The sequence below is a fragment of the Vigna umbellata genome, chromosome 8 (genome assembly GCF_029865625.1).
Source record: "Vigna umbellata cultivar VRB3 chromosome 8, Vumbellata_1.0, whole genome shotgun sequence".
NCBI lineage: Eukaryota > Viridiplantae > Streptophyta > Magnoliopsida > Fabales > Fabaceae > Vigna > Vigna umbellata.
In genome coordinates, this window is record NC_142172.1 from 42,548,779 (window position 1) to 42,570,202 (window position 21,424).

Consider the following 21,424-nt stretch of genomic DNA (forward strand, 5'->3'; position numbering starts at 1 on the left):
AAATAACAAGTGTGAAGCATAAGGTGATAAGCAGCTGCGTAAACAATAACTCTACCTTTCACAGCAGATAATCTCTTACTTCTTTCATGTTCCAGCTCTCTAATCAAAATTGTTCAAAGGATCAAAGGGAATTAAAAAGAAACATAATTATTAATTGTTTATGCGATATTTGTTACTAATATAAGTATAAGTCGAAAATTTTACATTAAATGAAAATGAAAACGTTTAATGTTATATAATAAAACACAAATTAACTCTAATGAAAGTGAATTTTAAACCTAATTTAATCTCACAAAACTAATTTGTAAGATGAAGTTTGCACCACTTATGTATTCTAAAGTGACATTATCTCTAATGGATGTAGGACTTCCAACATATATTTCATGTCAAGATATATATATCTGAAACGTGAGATTAGACATTAATGGATAATGTACGGTCCATAGCGAGTGAAACAATAAGTTCAATCAACAATAAATATCGTTATGGATAGGTTGTAACTCATAATTCTTATATTATATATTAAGAGGTGACTTTTTAGTTTAACTCAACTCTACAAAACCGACTTGTAAGATGAAGTTTGTACACAAGTTAGAAATGGTACTATATCTCATATATGGATAATCCATATCTCAAAAGTGATCAATCTCCTAACCTATACTACTAAAAAAATTCTAACAATTTTAAATTTTGATTTTATTTTGTTTATTGTTAAATACTTTTTTTCTAATTCATTTTACAGATATTTACATGTAACATATACATATAAATATTAAATATTATATATAATTTAGCTTTATATGTTCAATTATTTGAATTTTCAACCCTTTAAAAAAGTTTTTATGACTCCATTAGCACTAAATTAATTATTATTGGATTGAATGAATTTAAGGAGTCTAGGCACATTTCCGGGCCTAATTTAACTTGCACCAATATTTTTTCTGATAATGTAGAGAAGGCAACTTATTTTTAGCATAAGGTTCTAAATTCAAAGATTAAGAATATAAATATTTTTATTTTCTTATCAGCAGGAAAATATATATATATATAAGTGACGGGTGAATGGGGTTCTTAGGGCATTATTTAGAGCCTCTACTTTTTCACAAAAGAACAAAAAAATGGGCACTGAGAAGATATAGCATTGGATGTTTGATATGAGGTTGGTATGAGTTTGTACTGATGATCGATCCTACTCATGCATTCATTGCTTTGCTGGTTACGTTGTCCAATCACTTCATCAAATTTATTCCTTGATTTTCATTTTTTTTATAAAATTATATAATTTAGATTTTGTTTATTCTTTATACAATTTATTTTACTTTATATATATATATATATATATATATATATATATATATATATATATATATTTTCATATATGTATATTTATCTATTTATATTTTAATACATTTTCGATATATATCTTACTCAATTTTCTTAGTTGAAATTCCCTGACAAGTTATATAATCAATATATTGAGATGATTTATTATAATTTTTATTAATATATTTTAAAGTAATGATAGAAATTTTTTTAGAAACACTTACTAGTAACATTTTTTAAAATTTCAGCATATTAAAAAGTTATATTTTTAAATAATTAAATAAATTTGTATTTTCATATCTAGCTAATAGTTTGTTTTATACATTATAAGTAATTTTTATTTTTATTTTCTTCTATGGTGTATCAATTATGTTCTTAAAAAATATTGATTAAGTAAATAGTCTTAGAACAAGGTTATAAGTTAATGGTTTGGATAAAAATGTTATTTTTGTCAATATGATTATATTAAAAAATAATGATCATTATATTTGTTCTAATAATAAATTTGGTTCTTTTTAACTTATAAGTTGCTTTTCAAATTTTACAAAACACAATTTACAAAATATCTACGTTTTATCACGAGAGTCGAGATCAATCTCTTTCGAAAGTTAGATGGTATCTTTCACAACTACATGGTGTTATTTATAGAATGAAAATTAAAAAATTGAAAACAATTATCTGGGATAAAAAGGAAAATGTAACCAATACTATACTTAGAAAAGTGTTGTAAATTTTTTTTTTAAATCTTAAAAAAAAAGAACCTATAACATTCAACATATATCGGGTGTATAATTCAACTTATATCAGGTGTAATTGTTATTCTACTTGAAAAATATTTATTTGTTATTTATCTCTTTCTCAAATCTAACTTTTTTATTGTTTATCGAATAAAATGTTATAATTGATAAATTTCATGAATATTTACAAACTATTCGTAAGCGCTTTCAATACCAATTATGCAATAATAAGTTTCAATAAAATAGTTTAATATTTAAACTTTACTACTCATTACATTTATTTTTATATTTATTTTTATTTGTTCCTATCGGTTGAATTTATTTAAAAATATTGAGTTATTTCATCACATTATGTTATGTGAAATCATTATGAAAAAATTCCAATATAATATTTTTAGTGATTTTTCATTATTTATTACTTTAATGATTGTTGTTATAATTATTATTATTCTAATTTAAAATATAATATAAAAAAACTAATCAATTTTTTGTATACCATAAAATTATAATATGAAACTTTTTTTTCTCAGAAGAACTAACAATAGCTGAATGGTGACTAATGCTTCTTAATTGTAATATTTTTGTAACATAAATAATGTTTATTTAGTTCATTTTTAAATTATTAATCATGATTAACAAATCATCAAACACAAATTCATAATTATGTATGAATTATTGACACGGGTACCCGAAAAAATATAAGTACAGTACATTAACAAATATATTAAAGAATTTGTTCTTTTTAATAGATTCATTAAACCTATTGCAATATTAACCCTGTATGGAAAATTTTATACAAATTGGACATTTGTCAATTTATTATCCTATAATATACATTTACATTTTAAATAGTAATTACTTCAGTGTAATGAATCAACAACTAACCTTTTATTTTGGACGTTACAAGAACATTAAGTAATAGTTTATTTGATTAATTTTATACTTTATATAACTTTTGATGCCGTAAGCGTAAAAGTTTGGCATTTGGTATCAACTATAATATAGAAAGTGACGGACGGGAAATGATGAAATTACTCAAAAATTTACTCAGTATTTTTGAATTTAATAGTTTTAAAATTATTTTAAGGTTAAATGCTTGACATTAAATTTTTTACACATTGATTTTTATACGCACATTTTAAAATTATTTTACAAACTATAATGCAAATATTCACTTTTGTAAGACAGGTCGCAGTTCTGAACCAATGCTACATGGATAATTATCAAAATATGAATTTTATTTTATGGTGAACATGATTATTAATATAGGACCGAATCCACCGGTTCAATTGAGTACTATTACTCCAATCATTAGCTAGAAAGTGAAACATCATCCGTACCGATTAGGAACCAGAAATTCATATATTTAACTATTCATTATAATTTTTGTCGTGTGAGATATATACTTTGATATTTTTAATCAAATCAAAAGTATATTTAAGCTTTTCATAATTTACATTAATTTATTATCAATATATAAATTAATATTAAAAACAGATTTATCATATATTACGGATTTATAAAAGGTTATAAAGTTTGGTTTATTGGTAAAGTTAGAAAGTGAGAGAGAGAGAGAGAGAGAGAGAGAGAGAGAGAGAGAGAGAGAGAGAGAGAGAGAGAGAGAGAGAGAGAGAGAGAGTGAGTTAAACTCATCATCTAGAAAGTTACTATAATGAATAAGTTAGAAATAAGATTAAAAGATATGAGAAGTTGAATTCTCCCACTAATACTAATTTGATTCTTTTTGAAAACATTGATGTTACATCGGAAGTGCTTACAATGACTGGAAGAATTTAAAAACAAGTTTGAGCACGTGCTGGATAAACGCAGCTAGGGATGTATATCTAACGAGCTAGATTCCATGCATACAAATATATATTGATAGAGAAATGAGGAGTGCAAAGGAGCGACAGTATAGAGATGTTATGAGAGATATTTGAGGTTGTAAAGTCAAAATCGTGAATACATTTAGATGGATGATAGGAAGCATAGCTGGGCGGTGGTGAGGGAATTAATCCAGATTCCTGGAAACAATGATGGTAGAATTGGGTTAAATTATGTAAAATGAGTTGAAATATTTAAAGTGGATGAACAATGAGTGGAAGACCATAGCTAGGCCTTAGGGAGAGCATAATAGACGGTGAGTGATTGTAAGCAGGTGAAGTCTTGAAAGTGAACCTAGAGAGAAGAAGGGTTAAAACGATCTTGTACTCCATAAAGGTAAGATTTCTACCAACACACATTCTCCCTCCAAACCCAAAAGGCAAATAACCCATCTTGTGCTTGCATCCACCGTTCACATCATTCATGAACCTCTCTGGCCTGAACTCGTTCGCATCCTCTCCCCATAGTTCAGGGTCATGGTGCATGGCCACCACATCTATCCACATGTTCGTTCCATCGGCCACCGTTACATCATCCACTTTTATGTCTTCTCTTGCTTGCCTCTGCACGTTTGGTGCTGGTGGGTACAGTCTTAGAACTTCATTCATAACCCATTTCATCTGCATGCAACATTTTTCAATTAATTCATCAGAAAAGTCATCCTTGTAAAATCAAAACACGTGTTGCGTCAACATAGATATTCTGTTCCTTTTCTAATGACCACGTGCTGAATTTAATTAATTGCTTATATATTAAATATGAAAAGGAAAGAGACCCTACTTATATGTAAAGTCAATGTTGTAATCAAGTGCCAATTATAAAGACAAACCACGTCAGAATTGGAAAGGCTTCCACTTCACTCTATAAACCAAATAAAGTTATAAAGAAAGTGACACTTTGTTGTGTGTGTGAAGCTAAGCCGTGTTTTGTGGCATCTAAATTCTCACGAGTTAATAGTGCGATAATGACCCAGGGATGGATAAGGAGGTACACATGATACCTGCATCCCAATTATTCAAACAACAAATAATAAATGGAAACTATTTTTTTTTTATAATACAAGATAATTTATATGTATGTCAGCAGTTAATTTACCTTTTTTAAACCAGAGAGCATAGAAATATCAAGTTGTTCAGAGTTCCCCACCACCTCTCGTATCTCGTCTCTCAACTGGGTTTGCCAATCTGGGTGCATGGCCAGAAGCAGCAAGGTCCACGTGATGGCAAGTGCTGTGGTTTCATGCCCTCCGAAGAAGAAGGTCTTGCATTCGTCAACAACTTCTCGCGATGTTAACGTCTTACCCGACCTTCCATCGACCTCGTGATTTTCTTGCAGCAACAGACCTAACAGATCTTGCTGACCATTTTTCGTCCCCGACTTCTTCCGAGATTCTATGATCGACAACAACAGTTCGTCGATTTCTTTCCCGAGTTTCTTCGCCTCTAATGTTTTCTTTACGTTGAAATACTTCCCAAAGGGAACACCTACGTATCGATTGGTCTTAAAAAGGGTCATTTGCAAGGCTCTTAATTTGTCGAAAACATCTCTCGCATTCTCATCTTTCATGCCAAAACTTGTTCTTGCTATGATCTCTCCAGCCGTTGCTATAATCTCTCTCTCCACGTCGATTTCGGGGTTCCCAGAGTTTATTCGGGTAAACCATCTGTCTATCATTTGATTCGTGGAATCAACCATCATGTTCGCCATGTCCTGTGGATAAAATGCAACAACGAGTCAGAATATATGCTTTTTGCCAAAGCAGACATCAAACGTTTGACTTCAAAGGAACAATAGAATATTGATTGAACAACAGTCATTGATTTCGGAGTAGTTTCCTGTAGGATAATGTATCCCTACATGGTTATATTTTATGTTTCAAACGTGAAAAACATATTAACTGTATCTAGCAAAAGAGAAAAACTGAACATTGAGTAGAATTGAATGAGTAGTCTCGAAATTTTACGGTACCTTCAAGTTAATGGGATTGAAGGCAGGGGCAACAATGTGCCTGTGACGAACCCATTCGTTGCCCTCAACCATGACCAAACCACTCCCAAACATGGGGTCTCTGTCAGTTCTAAACACACTTGGTTTTCCCCATCGCTTGGCCACCACCACTGTCGACATTTTCTTCAAGAACTCTGGCTCTGCAACGTACAGGAATGGCTCCGTGCCCAACCAGTACACAAAAACTTTACCTACACAAACAAAACCTAAGAGGGGTGTTTGCGGGAAAACAAAAGAATTAAACAAAAAAAAATTGCAATGATATTGACACGGTAGGCTTACCATGTGATTTCTGCCAGCTAGAAAAGTAGGGGAAAACGTTAGAGTGTATATCATGAGTGAGATTTGAGGATGCAACTGAAGATTGAATGTTATTCTTTGTTTTCATCTCTTTAATGTTTCCAAGAGGAAAACTTGGGATTGGACCTCCCAACCCACATTTCTTAAGCTTCTTAAGTGTTTGGTTAGGGAGAACCCACCAAGAAAAAGTTAGTATGAAGAGCAAGAAGAGGCAAAGTGCAGCCGAGAAGGCAACAAGAACCCCAGCTAGCCCTAGAGACTCCATCTCTTCCTATCTCTCTCTTGTATGTATTTCTGTATTTTGTAGCACTATATCTCTTATTTCTGTGTATCAGATCTATCTGGTTCAATGTAGTGTTTGGTTGTGTTGTTGGTATTTATAGGAGGCTCATTGAGTAGTAGAATTCGTGGATTGACTTCTTAAACGAGTAGAGTAGGACATTTGTGATTACTATCCTTTGAGACACTTTGAACATTTTGACCCTTTCATTATATTTGAATATTTTCTTCCCGTTTCGGTCCAACTTTCGTTTTCGTGTCAAACGCATATGTATTGGTCGCATTTTTTGTTTTTGAACATTTTTCAGCTGGACCTCTAAGACTGGACCACATTGGAATTGAGATAAAAACTGAAAAACAAAGTTCTTGCCACAGCTTTTTTTTTCTTTTTTTCTTCAAACATGAAATATGTTACCTCATCAATCCTTCGAATTATAAAAAATGTCATTTTAATATTTAAAGTCAGTCCTTTTGAGTCTTTATTTTATCATAAATAATAATTTTCATACCAGTCCGTTGAACGGTAATATGTGAACATTTTTCATTACAGCATTTCATAACACGGTATTCTTTTAAAAAAATATTAATAACCAAAAAGGTTTACAACACCTAATATGCACTGAGAGGGAAAATAAATATAATAACTTTATATGATATATGATATAAAAAAAGAAAAAAAAAACGTGTAATGCATGTAAAATCAAAGCTTAAACATCCCTTTGATATCTGTTTTGTTCAGTTTTTAATATGGTCTCGATCTTTTTTAATCAAGTCTTAATCTTTTTTAATGTTGTTCAATTAAGTAATTTTTTATAATGAATAGTTAACAAAGTGACAATAATATATGTCACTTATCCATTCCTGATTTTTTATTACTTTTATAGTTTTTTATATTTTTATTATTTTAAAAAAATTGTTTACGTGGTAAGGTAATATCACGTGATAATGTAATTGTCGATATCATACTTTATATTCAATTCAGTTTCTATATTTATTATTTTTATTCAATTTCATTTTAATTTTTTTAAACAATTTTACTTTTCTTTTTAAATTAATACTAAGTTTGATTTTTATATAAAGGTTATATTGATATTATTGATAAAATTCACATTTTTATTAACTAATATTTATGGAATTATTTTTAAATCAATTCTAAAAATTATATTATAAGAATATAGTTAGAATTAATTTAAAAATAATTTAATAAATATTTCAAATCAAGTGAGAATATTAAATTTATCTTTTATTTTTAAATGTTCATCCAACTTATGTGTGAAGTTTGGAAGAAAAAAAAAGTGAAGCATTGTGTTTCACTTATTACAGTTTTTTTTTTTAAGTTGAATTTGTTCTATTTCTTAAATTTGAATGTGTATATTAAAAAAAGTTTAACCGCGATTTATTTTTTAAAATTTAGTTATATTATCACTCCATTATTTTTGTCATTTTAAATTTTCTATTATTTTAGTTTATTTTTATCATATTTTAAATTAATTCTAACTATATTTTGGAATATACTAATGAAAATGTTAATTTTAATAAAAACTTCAATATAAAACTTTCATAATAATTAAATTTGATCTTGAGACAAAATTACTTAATTTAAAAAGAAAAACTGAATAAAATAAAAATAACAAATATAGAAATTAAATAGAATATAAAATATGACATGGCACTGAAATACATAAAATCAAAAAATTATTTTTAAATAAAAAATAAAAATAATTTAAAAAATAAAAAATAAAAATAAAAAATAAAAATAATTATAAAAAAATAGAAAAACAATTACAAAATGAGATGTAGTTATTATTAACTATTTAACAATATTACCAGAAATGAAATAATTGAGAAAAATTAATAAAAATTAAAACTGAATTTAAAAAGACTGTGGTGAAATTGAAAATACTGAAATAAATATATAGCCTAAAATTAAAATACATTAATCACTACTATATTTTATTTATATATTTTTAACACATATGGAGTGCACACCCACAGACACATACGCGTACCCCACACACACATGTTATATACTATTTTAGTCTAGTCTCTTTCTCAATCCAATTTCTTTTAAATATGGATTGAATTATTTAGAATTCTTTCTTTTAATAAAGCTAAGAAACATACACCACGAACTTGAAAATTATAAGTGAGTTTAATTTAAGCTTTTTAGATACAATTTAGTTTAAAATTCTGCTAATAAAAAATATATAACGCCTATTTTATATATTAAAATTTTTATTTTTTTTATTTCAACTTTTACTACAAGAAAATTAAATAAAAACTAAATTTAAAAATTAAAAATAATTAATAATGATATTAATTAAATTAAAGAATATTTTATAAACTAAAAGATATCGGTATCTAAATTAGTTTATAATTAATTTATAAATTAGAGTCTAAATTAATTATTATTATTAATAAAAATTTTAACTACTTATAATTATTATATTGTATTAGTTTTATTTGAACTAATTAGAGTATCTCTTCTTTTCCTTATGTCTTTAACTCCGTGTTCATCAAAACTAATGATGTAGTCTTGGTATATCATATGAGAAATTAAAATATTTCAGAAGATTCAGACAATATTGAAAAAATAATATTTAAATAAAAGTACATAATATGCATGTTATTAGTGATAAATATTTATTTTTGTAACTTTAGGAATTAAAGTAAGATTTATAGTTTCAGGACTTATATTACTTTAAAAAAAGTTGATTACATATTTCCTAAAATGGAAAAAAATGTTCACATATACGCGGTATGTTTTTGTAGGAAAGTTGAGGAAACAAAAAGAATATAGAAAAATTAGATGAGGTGTGAAGTATGGGCGGTGGAGGAGCCACCACCTTTTGCATCACTGTCATACACTTTATGTATAAATTAAAGATATGTATGAAAAAATATTCTACAAAAATATCGAAATTGAATTATGTTGTGTAGGATGAAATTATTGTTTTGGAGTGGTCCTGCTAATAATGTGTATGTGGTTCTTTAAGGTTAAGTTTACAATAGAAACAACATTAAACTGTCTTTTAAGTTTTCCTCACATGTGAATAAAATTTCATTGTGGATAAAATATATTTAAGTAAATTATATGTATAATTGATAAATAAAAATGAATGTTTTTAGTAGGTATGGTGATAGAATAGTAACTTAAGGTCATAATGTGGTCGGCCAAATCACCTATTTTACCGGAGTGGAGTGGAAACGTTTTTATTTGGGAACTACTTCTCATCTTTTACAAAACATTACAAACGTTTTAAACGCTTGTATATATAGACAAAATCAAAAGCTGCATCTTCAATAATATATATTCTTTTTTAATATTATTTTTTTCCCTCACCACCATATTTCAAATATTATATTCGCATCGTTCGGTTTTCTAATTGGTATATTTCAAAACATAAATCAATTTGTATTTTCTATTTAACAAATAAGACATAAACTAATTTAGCTGATAATAATTAAGTTCCTTTACTTTGTTGTTATTATCATTTAGAGAGCACTTCTATATTTGGCAACAGATAAATTTGTTGAAGCAAAAACTTACGTACTACAATAAACTTTTTGCCGAGTTTTCTTAGGAGCAATTATTCGAAAATCTGATACCAATGAATCATAGTATAAGAAAGTTAAAACATTACTTTCAATTTCAAATTTTAAAATAAAAAATATGTAAATTTTCTTTCTTATATACGAGTCTTAGGACTCATATTCTTACTTCTAATAAAGTAAACTCACATTTAAAATCATAACATTTTCGTTCTTCATCAAGCTAATTATATTTCTTCATACACTCACTCTGATTGAATCTTCTAGTGAAAAACATCAAACCAAAATTAAAATCAATCATAATGAAAACATGATAATTTAATATTAAATATAAGGGTGTCTATGATTTATGAATTCCAACATTTAAGTGAAATTTAATTTAATTTTGAAATAAAGTTTTAAATTCAAATTTTGTGAATGGAAAAATATAAGGAAGAAAAAATTAACAGATAATCCGTCAAATTTTTAGAAACATTAATTATATTGAAAAATTAATTAATAGATATTTCACACTAATAATCCAATGATAAAAAAAAAGTCTATTTATGAATCAATATTTGATTAAACAGATCAAACCGCGACTAAAACGTGTGCGTATATAGTTTTCTAAAAACTTGCTGCCAAAACTACAGTTAATTTGGTTGGTTTTTTTCCATTTTAGGTGACTTTGATTTATATTTTTTAACTAGAGAGAAATTTTGGTTAATTAGTTCCGATCACTTTCTATTTTGTTGAAATAAATGTGTGGTGCATATTAAAAAAATTAAATTAATTCAAAAACCAGTAGATATTATTACCATTTTTAGTAATACTTTCTTATCAGAATCTAAATAGGATGGATGACACTACAAGTTATTGTTATTCTGTATTAATCTATACAATTAGTTTTTAACCACCCACCAATTTAAAAAATAGGTTTAAAAAATAATTATTCTTCATAAATTTGAAGATTTTATGTGATGATCGATTTGCAAGTCACTTTTTTGTTCTTAATAAAAATTTTATTTCTATTTAGATTCATGGATATGATAAGATGATCGTGTTGAATGTTAAGTAGGATTGCCACATATTCTTTTGTTTTTTTATTTCTAATGAATTTTTACATTTTAATTTTGACCCTCTATAAAAAGATTTTTACAAGTATTTTTGATTTTCTTTTTTTTTTTTAGTTTTGAGAATGAAAATTATTAAAATACATTTAACCTTAAAACTTAGAATCCATGATATATAAAGATATTTTTGTCTACTAAAACCCGGTACACATTGCTAAAACATACCAACTGAAAAACAGGCGTACGCGCGTTAGCAAACCCAATATATATATATATATATATATATATATATATATATATGTGTCTTCGTTATGATTTCTATCTCTTATTCTTTTTAACATTCCCTTTTTCAGGGTTAAACATAAAAAAGTTGAAGAATTTGAGAAAAAAAAACATCCTCTACAAATCAGATTCTTCAACAAGGAAGATTGAAAGATACTCTAAAAAAACAACATTGTTTTCCTCGTATTGAATACTTTTTTTCCTTTAAAAATTACAACGCCATCCTATTTATACGACACAAAAATGCCAATAAATGGTAAAAATTAAAAAAATATATAAAATTTTTGTAAGTAACCAAAATAAGAAAAAAAAACTATTGAGAACCAAAAATAAATGTAAAAAAAATTGAAACTAAAAATAATAATATTCCACCGTTGGTGTACCGACTTTTAAAAATATAAACATTGAGTCCTAAAGTTATTAAAATTGTATGATTGAAGTCCTCTCTATTAAATTGACAGCAACGACATTAACTTCATCTGACGTGGGGGACTTTTTCCCTCTCTCTCCTATGCTTTTCCAGTAACACCCACTTTTTTTCTCTTCTCTCTCTTCTGCCATCATATGATAATTATGATTGCTTTGCATGATTGAATGATTTTGTGCGATAGATGAGAGGTCAAGACCGGGGGAGCACAAGCTCCATTAATGGGTGTAAATGACATGGTATAATAAATTGTGTCCACCCCTGTTTTAAAAGCACATAGTTATAATTTATTGTGATATATGTATTTGTATAAAAAGATTTTAAAGAACACATCTGGTGATAATTCACTTTTCCTACTCTTGAATATAAGTAAACAAATACAAGTATCTTAGTCTGACGTATAATTTTTTTAATTGATTCCATTCTCAATATACTCTTCAATTAAAATTCTATTTTTAATGATTTTTCTATTCTTGATATTAAGTTACAATGAATGACATCAAAATAAATTTTATTTATTTTTATGTTAAAAATCATTTTATGAATAAAAGTAATATAATTAAATGATTTTAAACAATATTTTTAATTAGCACTAGTTAGTTTATATTTAAGATAAAAAAGAGAGTATAAGTTATTAATAAACTATTTTCTGATGTAAAAGGATTCCTCAAATGAAAATAACCCTTATTCGTTTCAAAAAGTATTATCCAGTATGGGTGACTAAAGACATAATTTATTATGTATTAAATATTATAAGATTTTATTTTCATCAATTGATGTGCGTCTGTTGGTGGTCGAGTGTGATATATTTACTCCTTCCGGAAAATATTTCCCGTAATAAAAGAGGCTCCGAAAAAAAAAATCCTTCCTTATGCATATTTAGAGAAAACTGTTAGACTTGGTTTGACACCATGATTTGTTGAAGAAAATGAGTGAAAGAGAAAGTACACCAATTTCACTAATTTATTTCATGATAATTAAAGATTGAATTTTTAAAATCAGTGCAGGATCCACATAAAATTACAATATAAGTTCTTCCAATTTCATTTTTTTATTTTCATCTTATTTCTCTCAAAACCAAACACTTTCATATAAACACAAATTTAATGTTGAGAATTATGTGTATCATTATTTAATTTTAAAATTTAGTGAGGAAGATAATCTTTGGCGCACTTGAGAAATATCACAGACATGTGAGCTGTGTTGTCAGATTGCAATGGTCACATAAATTAGAAAAACAAATTAATTGCCTTGGTGGCACAAGAATTCTGGAAAGCAGTCATAATTATCATATGATGAGAGAGGAGAGACAAGAGAGAAAAAGCTGGATGTCACAGAAAAAGCAGAGGAAAAAGAGAAGAAAAATGTTTCAGACGAAATTAATGTCGTTGTTGTCAATTTAATGACTTCGTTCATACAATTTTAACAATTTTAGTATTCATTATCTACATTTTTAAAACCGGTTACTCAACAGAAATTCACCTCTTAACATGACTACAAAGTAAGCATTTAAGCCAATTATTATTTAAGAGATGTTAATAAACAGGGATAAATAAAGCTAAATTTTTTTTTTAAAGAATCATAACTTTTTTTATTGGAATCATATTAAAATTCTGAAGTAATAAAGTTATTTAAACCTGAAAAATAGTTTCATAACGTGATATTTAACAACAATATAAATATAATTTATATAATTAGAATATTTCTTTATAATAAATTTAACTATACTGAATTTTATAAAATTTAAAAATATTTATTATTAAGAATAATATTCATAATTATTTAAAAATAAATATTTATTTATATCATACACAAATTAAAATTCTAGTATATATTATCAAAAGTTAGACCATAAAAGCAAATACTTAATAAATAACTAATATTAATTTGATTCAATTTAAAATCGACGTATAAATTGAACAGAATTAATTTAATTTATAAAATCAAATTATTCTACATCGATAGATTCACTGTTCAAACGTACACCCTCCCTAATCTCTCTCTTTTTCTTGTAACGAGAACCTAAATTAAAAAGTAATACAATTATTTATAAAACGACTCACTTAATAATTACTTTATTTTATTGCTTTGAAAATAAAATACTATATTAAATCTCTAAGAAGCCTGTTTTAAAATAAGAAGGGCAATTAACTCTTTTTTTTATTAAATATAATTTTATTATTTAAGTTTGGAGATAAAATTAAATTTCGTTTTTACCTTATATTTAATACATTCTCATCCTAAACTTTAAAAATAAATTAATAATATTTTTTTAAACTTATTTAATATCAATCACAAATAAATTTAAAATGTTAAAACATTTAATATAATTAAATAAAAAATAATACATTTTCATTCATTTTTAAAGGTTGAAAACACAAATATATTAAAATTTAAAATATTAACCAATAAAGATTCAGGAATTGAAATTATATTTAATATATTTTTTTAATTATTAATATTATTTAAATAAAATATTACTGTTTTTTATTTTAGTTTTGGAGATATTCATATAAAAATACTAAAGCAATATGTTGGCATTTCTGTGTAATTTTTTCAAAACAAAATGAACAATACGCGAAATTTTGTTAATAAAAAATAAAAATTGAAACTAATGAAGCATGGTCTAAAACTCTCATGTATATTTGTTAATTTGTAATCGATCACGTTGATCATGTTTAATGACATAATTATTTATTACGCAATAAACCCTTTAAATAAACAAGAAGCTTTCATTACCAACACAAGTGCTCCAACTTTATCCAATGGATCTTTATTTTACGAACTCTGAATAGAATAGGTCGTGTTTGTCATCATTAAAATTCCATAATCAACTTTGAGCAGACCCAAAAATCATAAACTTAAATTATCATATTCAAACAATTATTTTAATTATAAATAATGATATTAATAACCCACCATATGATGGTTGGCCAATATTCTATTTGAAGGGACAATATTTTTGGCTCCCAATTTTAATTTTGACTTTGACCTCCAATATAAGTCTTTTTAATGATTACATTTAGTAAAATCATTTAAATATTTTCATCTTTCATAAACCTTCTTTTGTATAAGGTGCTCCTTCATCAATGTAATTATGTGTATGCAAGCATTTATTTTAATGTCTTTCTAAATAAAAATGTAAAATTTTAGTATTTTGAAGACTTTGTATATGAATATTTCACACTATTACATTTTTTTCTTTTTTAAATAAAGGTTGCTAAGTCTTGTTATATATATATATATATATATATATATATATATATATATATATATATATATATATATATATATGGGTTTGCTAACGCGCATAAGTCTGTTTTTCAGTTGGTACATTTTAGCAATGTGTACCGGGTTTTAGTAGACAAAAATATTCCTATATATCATGGATTCTAAGTTTTAAGGTTAAGGGTAAAAAAAAAAAAAAAACCCAAACCTTTACTCAGCTCTCTCATTCCTCTCAACCCTTTCTTTTTCATCTTTCTCACTCCAATCTTTTCTCTGTCATCCCTACTGTAGCCCCAATTGAAAAAATCAGAAACACTTGCCGTTAAATAATCTTACGTTTTCATCTTATAATTTTTGTTTTATCTAATTTTATCTAATTTTCACAAGCATAAAGGAATTGGTAATTGACCTGGAAAAAAATCAGAAATACTCGCTATTAAACAATCTCTAACAAAAAAATGATTTTATAATGAGTTTTTATTTTATAATTTTTGTCTTATCTAATTTTCACAAGCATAATGACATCAAAGGAATTGGTAATTGGCCTGGAAAAAAATCAGAAACACTCGTTGTTAAACAATTTCTTACAAAAAATGACTTTATAATGAGTTTTCATTTTATAATTTTTGTCGTATATAATTTTATCTAATTTTCACAAGCATAATGACATCCGAAAGAATTGGTAATTGGCCTGAAGGGTTTTTTGTAGAGATGATGATTCGACCTATGCAGATAAAATTAGAGAGGTTAGTGAAGATGGTGAAATTGAAGAGATCTTGAATGAACATTTTGCCTGAAGGTGAATATGTCAATGACTCAACTCTTTACAAAGACAAATTTTTTAAAGACAAGTGTTTCTGATTTTTTCAATTGGGGTACACTATGATGACAGAGAAAAGGTTGGAGTGAGAGAGATGAAAGAGAAATGATTGAGAAGAATGAGAGAAGTGAATAAGGGTTACCATTGCTAAAATCCGATACACATTTATAAGACTGCGTTACCAAACCCATATATATATATATATATATTAAGTTTGGGAAGCAGTCTTATATATTTATTGAACAAGTTGAATTAAAGTGAAATTTAATATGATACGAGGAATTATTATTGATGTTAACAAACAAGTGTCTCGTTCCCCAAAGAATATGCAAGTTAGCCATTAATCACACATATATTAATTGAGTAATTCCGTGGTCAATATTGTTGACCAGACTCCAAAATATTGCCTTTGAGAAGGGAAAATGTGAAAACTTTCTCAACAATGGACAAATCGTATTTATGATTAATAAATAATTCAATGGTCAAAACTGATGACCAGTAAAAATGTAAATGTTTTAAGAATTTTTATATTACATATAAGGTATGCGTGAATTCTATATTTAAAGTATTTTTAATAAATTATAACCAAAATATATGTTTTCATTTATTTTGGTTTAATATATGCTGCATACGTATAAAATGTATATTAATTGAGTTTGAATTATTTCAAAAAAAGTAAAGTTCAAAATATTTTCTAAATTTAGTAAATTTGGAAGGGCTTTGCAATTTCCATTTCCACGCGTATCTCCACGTGTGTCGCGACATACACCATGAACTCTTTGGTTTATAGTATCCGTACGACTATTCGTGATTGTAAAAGTATTTAAACCTTAATATATATATAATAAGACTGGTATAATGTCCTATCCTACTATTTAGGTTTTTGCACTAAAGTAGGCAAATATGCCCTCTTTATTACCAAAATAGACAAAAAGTGAAGTCGTGGGGACCAAAACGACTTCAAAGGAAGAAATCGTGCTCCTCCTGCACGACTTCACACCGTGCATAGCTACAGTGTTGAAGTCGTGCACCCCAAAAACGACTTTAGAGTATGGTAATCGATTACCACATGTGTAATCGATTACCATACCGTTTTTAATAAAAAAATATAAAAAAAATTGAAATCGTAGGGGGGGTTCACGACTTCAATAAGAGAAGTCGTGCACCCCCAACACAACTTTACTTTTTTTTTTTAATTTTTAACTTTTATTAATTAAAATCATTTATAATTTCTAAAAAATATTTTTAAATTTATTTAAAATAATTAAAATTATATCTAATTAATAATTAAAGTTTTTTTAATATTATTAAATAAATAAATTTTATACTTTTAATTATTTTTGTAATTAAATTAAATTTTTTATAAAAGAATTTCAATTAAATAATTTATAACTATAATTATTATAATTATCTAATTAAAAATTCAAAAAAAGTTATATTTCATTATAATTTATTTTTTTTAATTTTAATTATTATAGTATATTTTTTAAAAATTATAATTAATTAATAATAATTTTTTTCATTATAATTATTTAAATCATTATAATTAAAATAATTTTAAAAAATGTGATTAATTTTAAAAAATAATTAGTATAATTTAATTTTAATTATTATAGTATAAATTATTTAATTAAAATAATTTTAAAAAATGTGATTAATTTAATAACAAAAATAAGTTTATTTATTTAATAATATTTAGAAACTTTAAATATTAATTATGTATAATTTTTAATATTTTAAATACATTTAAATATATAATTTAAAAATTATAAATCATTTTAAATAAAAAAAATAATAAAGTGAAAGTGTACGGGGAGAGCACGACTTCAATACAAGAAGTCGTTAACCCCCTCCACAATTTTAGTTATTTAATTTTTTTTTATTAATTTAATTAGTTTATATTTAATAATATTATTAATTTAAATAGTTTATAATGAAAAAAATTATTATTAATTAATTATAATTTGTAAAAAAGTATACTATAATAATAAAAAGTAAAAAAAATAAATTATAATAAAATATAATTTTTTTTGAATTTTTAATTAGATAATTATAATAATTATAGTTATAAATTATTTAATTGAAATTCTTTTATAAAAAATTTAATTTAATTACAAAAATAATTAAAAGTATGAAATTTATTTATTTAATAATATTGAAAAACTTTAATTATTAATTAGATATAATTTTAATTATTTTAAATATATTTAAAAATATTTTTTAAAAATTATAAATGATTTTAATTAATAAAAGTTAAAAATTTAAAAAAAGTAAAGTTGTGTTGGGGGTGCACGACTTCTCTTATTGAAGTCGTGAACCCCCCTACGATTTCAATTTTTTTTATATTTTTTTATTAAAAATGGTATGGTAATCGATTACAATACGTGATAATCGATTACCATACCCTAAAGTCGTTTTTGGGGTGCACGACTTCAATCCTGGTCAAATGAACAGGGTGAAGTCGTGCAGGGGGGACACGACTTCTTCGTTAGAAGTCGTGTGGGTCCCCCACGACTTGTCTATTTTCGTATTTTAAAATTTTTTTGCCTATTTTCGTAATATCCGAGGCAAATTTACCTAGTTTGGTAACTTTGCCTACTATTTAGCATACTAAAAATATATAATTTTTTCACTTTCTATTGTATGGCTTTAATGCAATATGTTCTTTTTTATTAATTATAACAAGATGTTATGTTAAAAGGTGATATAATAAAATAATCAAATTTTGTTTACGATGGATATTTTTTTATTACAACTATTTTCATAAGTTAATTTTGTTTTTACATGAAAAGATAAAAAAATGAATTTGTCATATAATTTTTACTTATATAAATGACATAAACATCAATCAAATTCTTAATGAGCTCACAAATATAATTGATTTCTTAAAGAAATGATTTGAGACGAAGGATTTTGAAAGGACAAAGTTTTGTTTAGATTACAAATTATGCATTTAAATAAATGTGTTTTTTACATCAAAAGGCTTATATAATAATACTTTGTTACCTTAAAGGTAATAAGAATATGCATTTATGAAAACATATCTTACAGTGTTTTCCAACATGACAAACCCAGACAGATAACTAAGAATGTCTACACATCTCATCTCTGTAAAATTGAGCTGATCTACAATCCCCTAATCCTGAACTTAATATCTACGAGGCTGAATAAGTAAAGAACTGTGACTGGGAAAGTAAAAAAAAATTGGGTTAAATTGTCTAAAGGGGCTCAACTATGAGTGGAAGTCCACGACTAGGCCTCAGGGAGAGCATAATAGATGGTGAATGTTTGTAATCAGGGGAAACCTTAAAACTAAACCTAGAGAGAACAAGAGTTAAAACAATCTTGTACTCCATAAAGGTCAAATTTCTACCAACACACATTCTCCCTCCAAACCCAAAAGGCAAATAACCCATCTTGTGCTTGCATCCACCGTTCACATCATCCATGAACCTCTCTGGCCTGAACTCATTCACATCCTTTCCCCATAACTCAGCCTCATGGTGCATGCCCACCACATCTATCCACATGTTCGTTCCATTTGGAACTGTTACATCATCAACTTTTATGTCTTCTCTTGCTTGCCTTTGCACATTCGGTGATGGAGGGTACAGTCTTAGAACTTCACTCATTACGCACTTCATCTGCATGTTCGTCAAACAGATCTTTAATTTACTAATCTACGGAGACCGTATGTAGGATCATACAACAACAAATATCAATGGACAAATCTTATAAAAACATCAAAGAACGTACCTTTTTTAAACCAGAGAGCATAGAAATATCAAGTTCTTCAGAGTTCCCCACCACCTCTCGTATCTCATCTCTCAACTGGGTTTGCCAATCTGGGTGCATGGCCAGAAGCAGCAAGGTCCACGTGATGGCAAGTGCTGTGGTTTCATGCCCTCCGAAGAAGAAGGTCTTGCATTCGTCAACAACTTCTCGCGATGTTAACGTCTTACCCGACCTTCCATCGACCTCGTGATTTTCTTGCAGCAACAGACCTAACAGATCTTGCTGACCATTTTTCGTCCCCGACTTCTTCCGAGATTCTATGATCGACAACAACAGTTCGTCGATTTCTTTCCCGAGTTTCTTCGCCTCTAATGTTTTCTTTACGTTGAAATACTTCCCAAAGGGAACACCTACGTATCGATTGGTCTTAAAAAGGGTCATTTGCAAGGCTCTTAATTTGTCGAAAACATCTCTTGCATTCTCATCTTTCATGCCAAAACTTGTTCTTGCTATGATCTCCCCAGCCGTTGCTATAATCTCACTTTCCACGTCGATTTCGGGGTTCCCAGAGTTTATTCTGGTAAACCATCTGTCTATCATTTGATTCGTGGATTCAACCATCATGTTCGCCATTCCCTAGATATCACATAACACAAGATAATGCAAAACTAATCAGACGTATGCTTATGATCAGTAACTATTGACATCAAAAGAATAGTAGAATCATCAAAACCACTCCAATGTGAACGGGATTCAATGTAATTGTTTTTTTCATACATGCACCACGTTTGTCATGGTAGATGCAGATCGAAGAACATCCAAAATCAAATAAAATGTAATGTAATTAATGGAGAGATACCTTCAAGTTAATGGGATTGAATGCGGGAGCAACAATGTGCCTGTGACGAACCCATTCGTTGCCCTCAACCATGACCAAACCACTCCCAAACATGGGGTCTCTGTCATTTCTAAACACACTTGGCTTGCCCCATCTTTTGGCCAACACCACTGTTGACATTTTCTTCAAAAACTCTGGCTCTGCAATGTACAAAAACGGCTCCGTGCCCAACCAATACAAGAACACCTTACCTACACAAACACAAAATAAAATGCATACTTAACAACACCTCCATGTACATCATGACTTATGTCCTGTACAATAATATGAACATGAATATACATGAGATGGGAAACCTACCATGTGACTTCTGCCAGGTAGAGAAGTAAGGGAAAACGTAAGAGTGTATATCGTGTGGGAGATTCGAGGAAACAACTGAAGATTTAATGATACTCTTTCTTTTCATCTCTTCAATGTTCCCAAGTGGAAAACTTGGGGTTGGCCCTTCTAACCCACATTTCTTGAGCATCTTAAGTTTTTGGTTAGGGAAAACCCACCAAGAAAAAGTTAGTACGAAGAACAAGAAGAGACAAAGTATGACATAGAAGGCAACAAGAACTCCATATAGCCCTAAAAACTCCATCTCTCTCTTTGTATCGTTTTAATACTCGAACTTCTAAGATTATGGTTGTGTTGTGGGTATAAGATAGTAATATAAGTCTGTATTTATATAAGAAGGTTTTGAATGGGAGAACTAATTGGTGGCTTTTGACTACGATAAGGAACGAGTTGTTGTTATGCTTTTGCTTTTATTATTATTATTTTTGTCCACGGATTGACTTTTTGACCCTCGCGACATGTTTGAATATTTTCCCTTTTTGGGTCCATCTGTGTGTCAAAGTTTTTGGTCGGTTTTTTTTTTTTTTTTTTGCAGTTTTGTCCACACAGCTTAATTATGTT

At 27.3% G+C, this 21,424-nt stretch overlaps 2 protein-coding genes across 2 annotated transcripts; both read right to left on the reverse strand.

Annotated features, from left to right (window-relative positions):
• Nucleotides 1-3,765: 3,765 nt before the first annotated feature.
• LOC124837468 (cytokinin hydroxylase-like) lies at nt 3,766-6,596 on the reverse strand. Its single transcript, XM_047312834.2, has 4 exons — nt 6,234-6,596; nt 5,913-6,142; nt 5,040-5,654; nt 3,766-4,564 (listed from the first exon to the last, which is right to left on the reverse strand). Exons 1-4 carry the CDS (start codon nt 6,514-6,516, stop codon nt 4,139-4,141), a joined length of 1,554 nt encoding a protein of 517 aa, XP_047168790.1. The 5' UTR covers nt 6,517-6,596; the 3' UTR covers nt 3,766-4,138.
• A 12,270-nt stretch (nt 6,597-18,866) lies between these two features.
• LOC124837469 (cytokinin hydroxylase-like) lies at nt 18,867-21,145 on the reverse strand. Its single transcript, XM_047312836.2, has 4 exons — nt 20,825-21,145; nt 20,486-20,715; nt 19,648-20,262; nt 18,867-19,535 (listed from the first exon to the last, which is right to left on the reverse strand). Exons 1-4 carry the CDS (start codon nt 21,105-21,107, stop codon nt 19,110-19,112), a joined length of 1,554 nt encoding a protein of 517 aa, XP_047168792.1. The 5' UTR covers nt 21,108-21,145; the 3' UTR covers nt 18,867-19,109.
• Between the last annotated feature and the right edge of the window lie 279 nt (nt 21,146-21,424).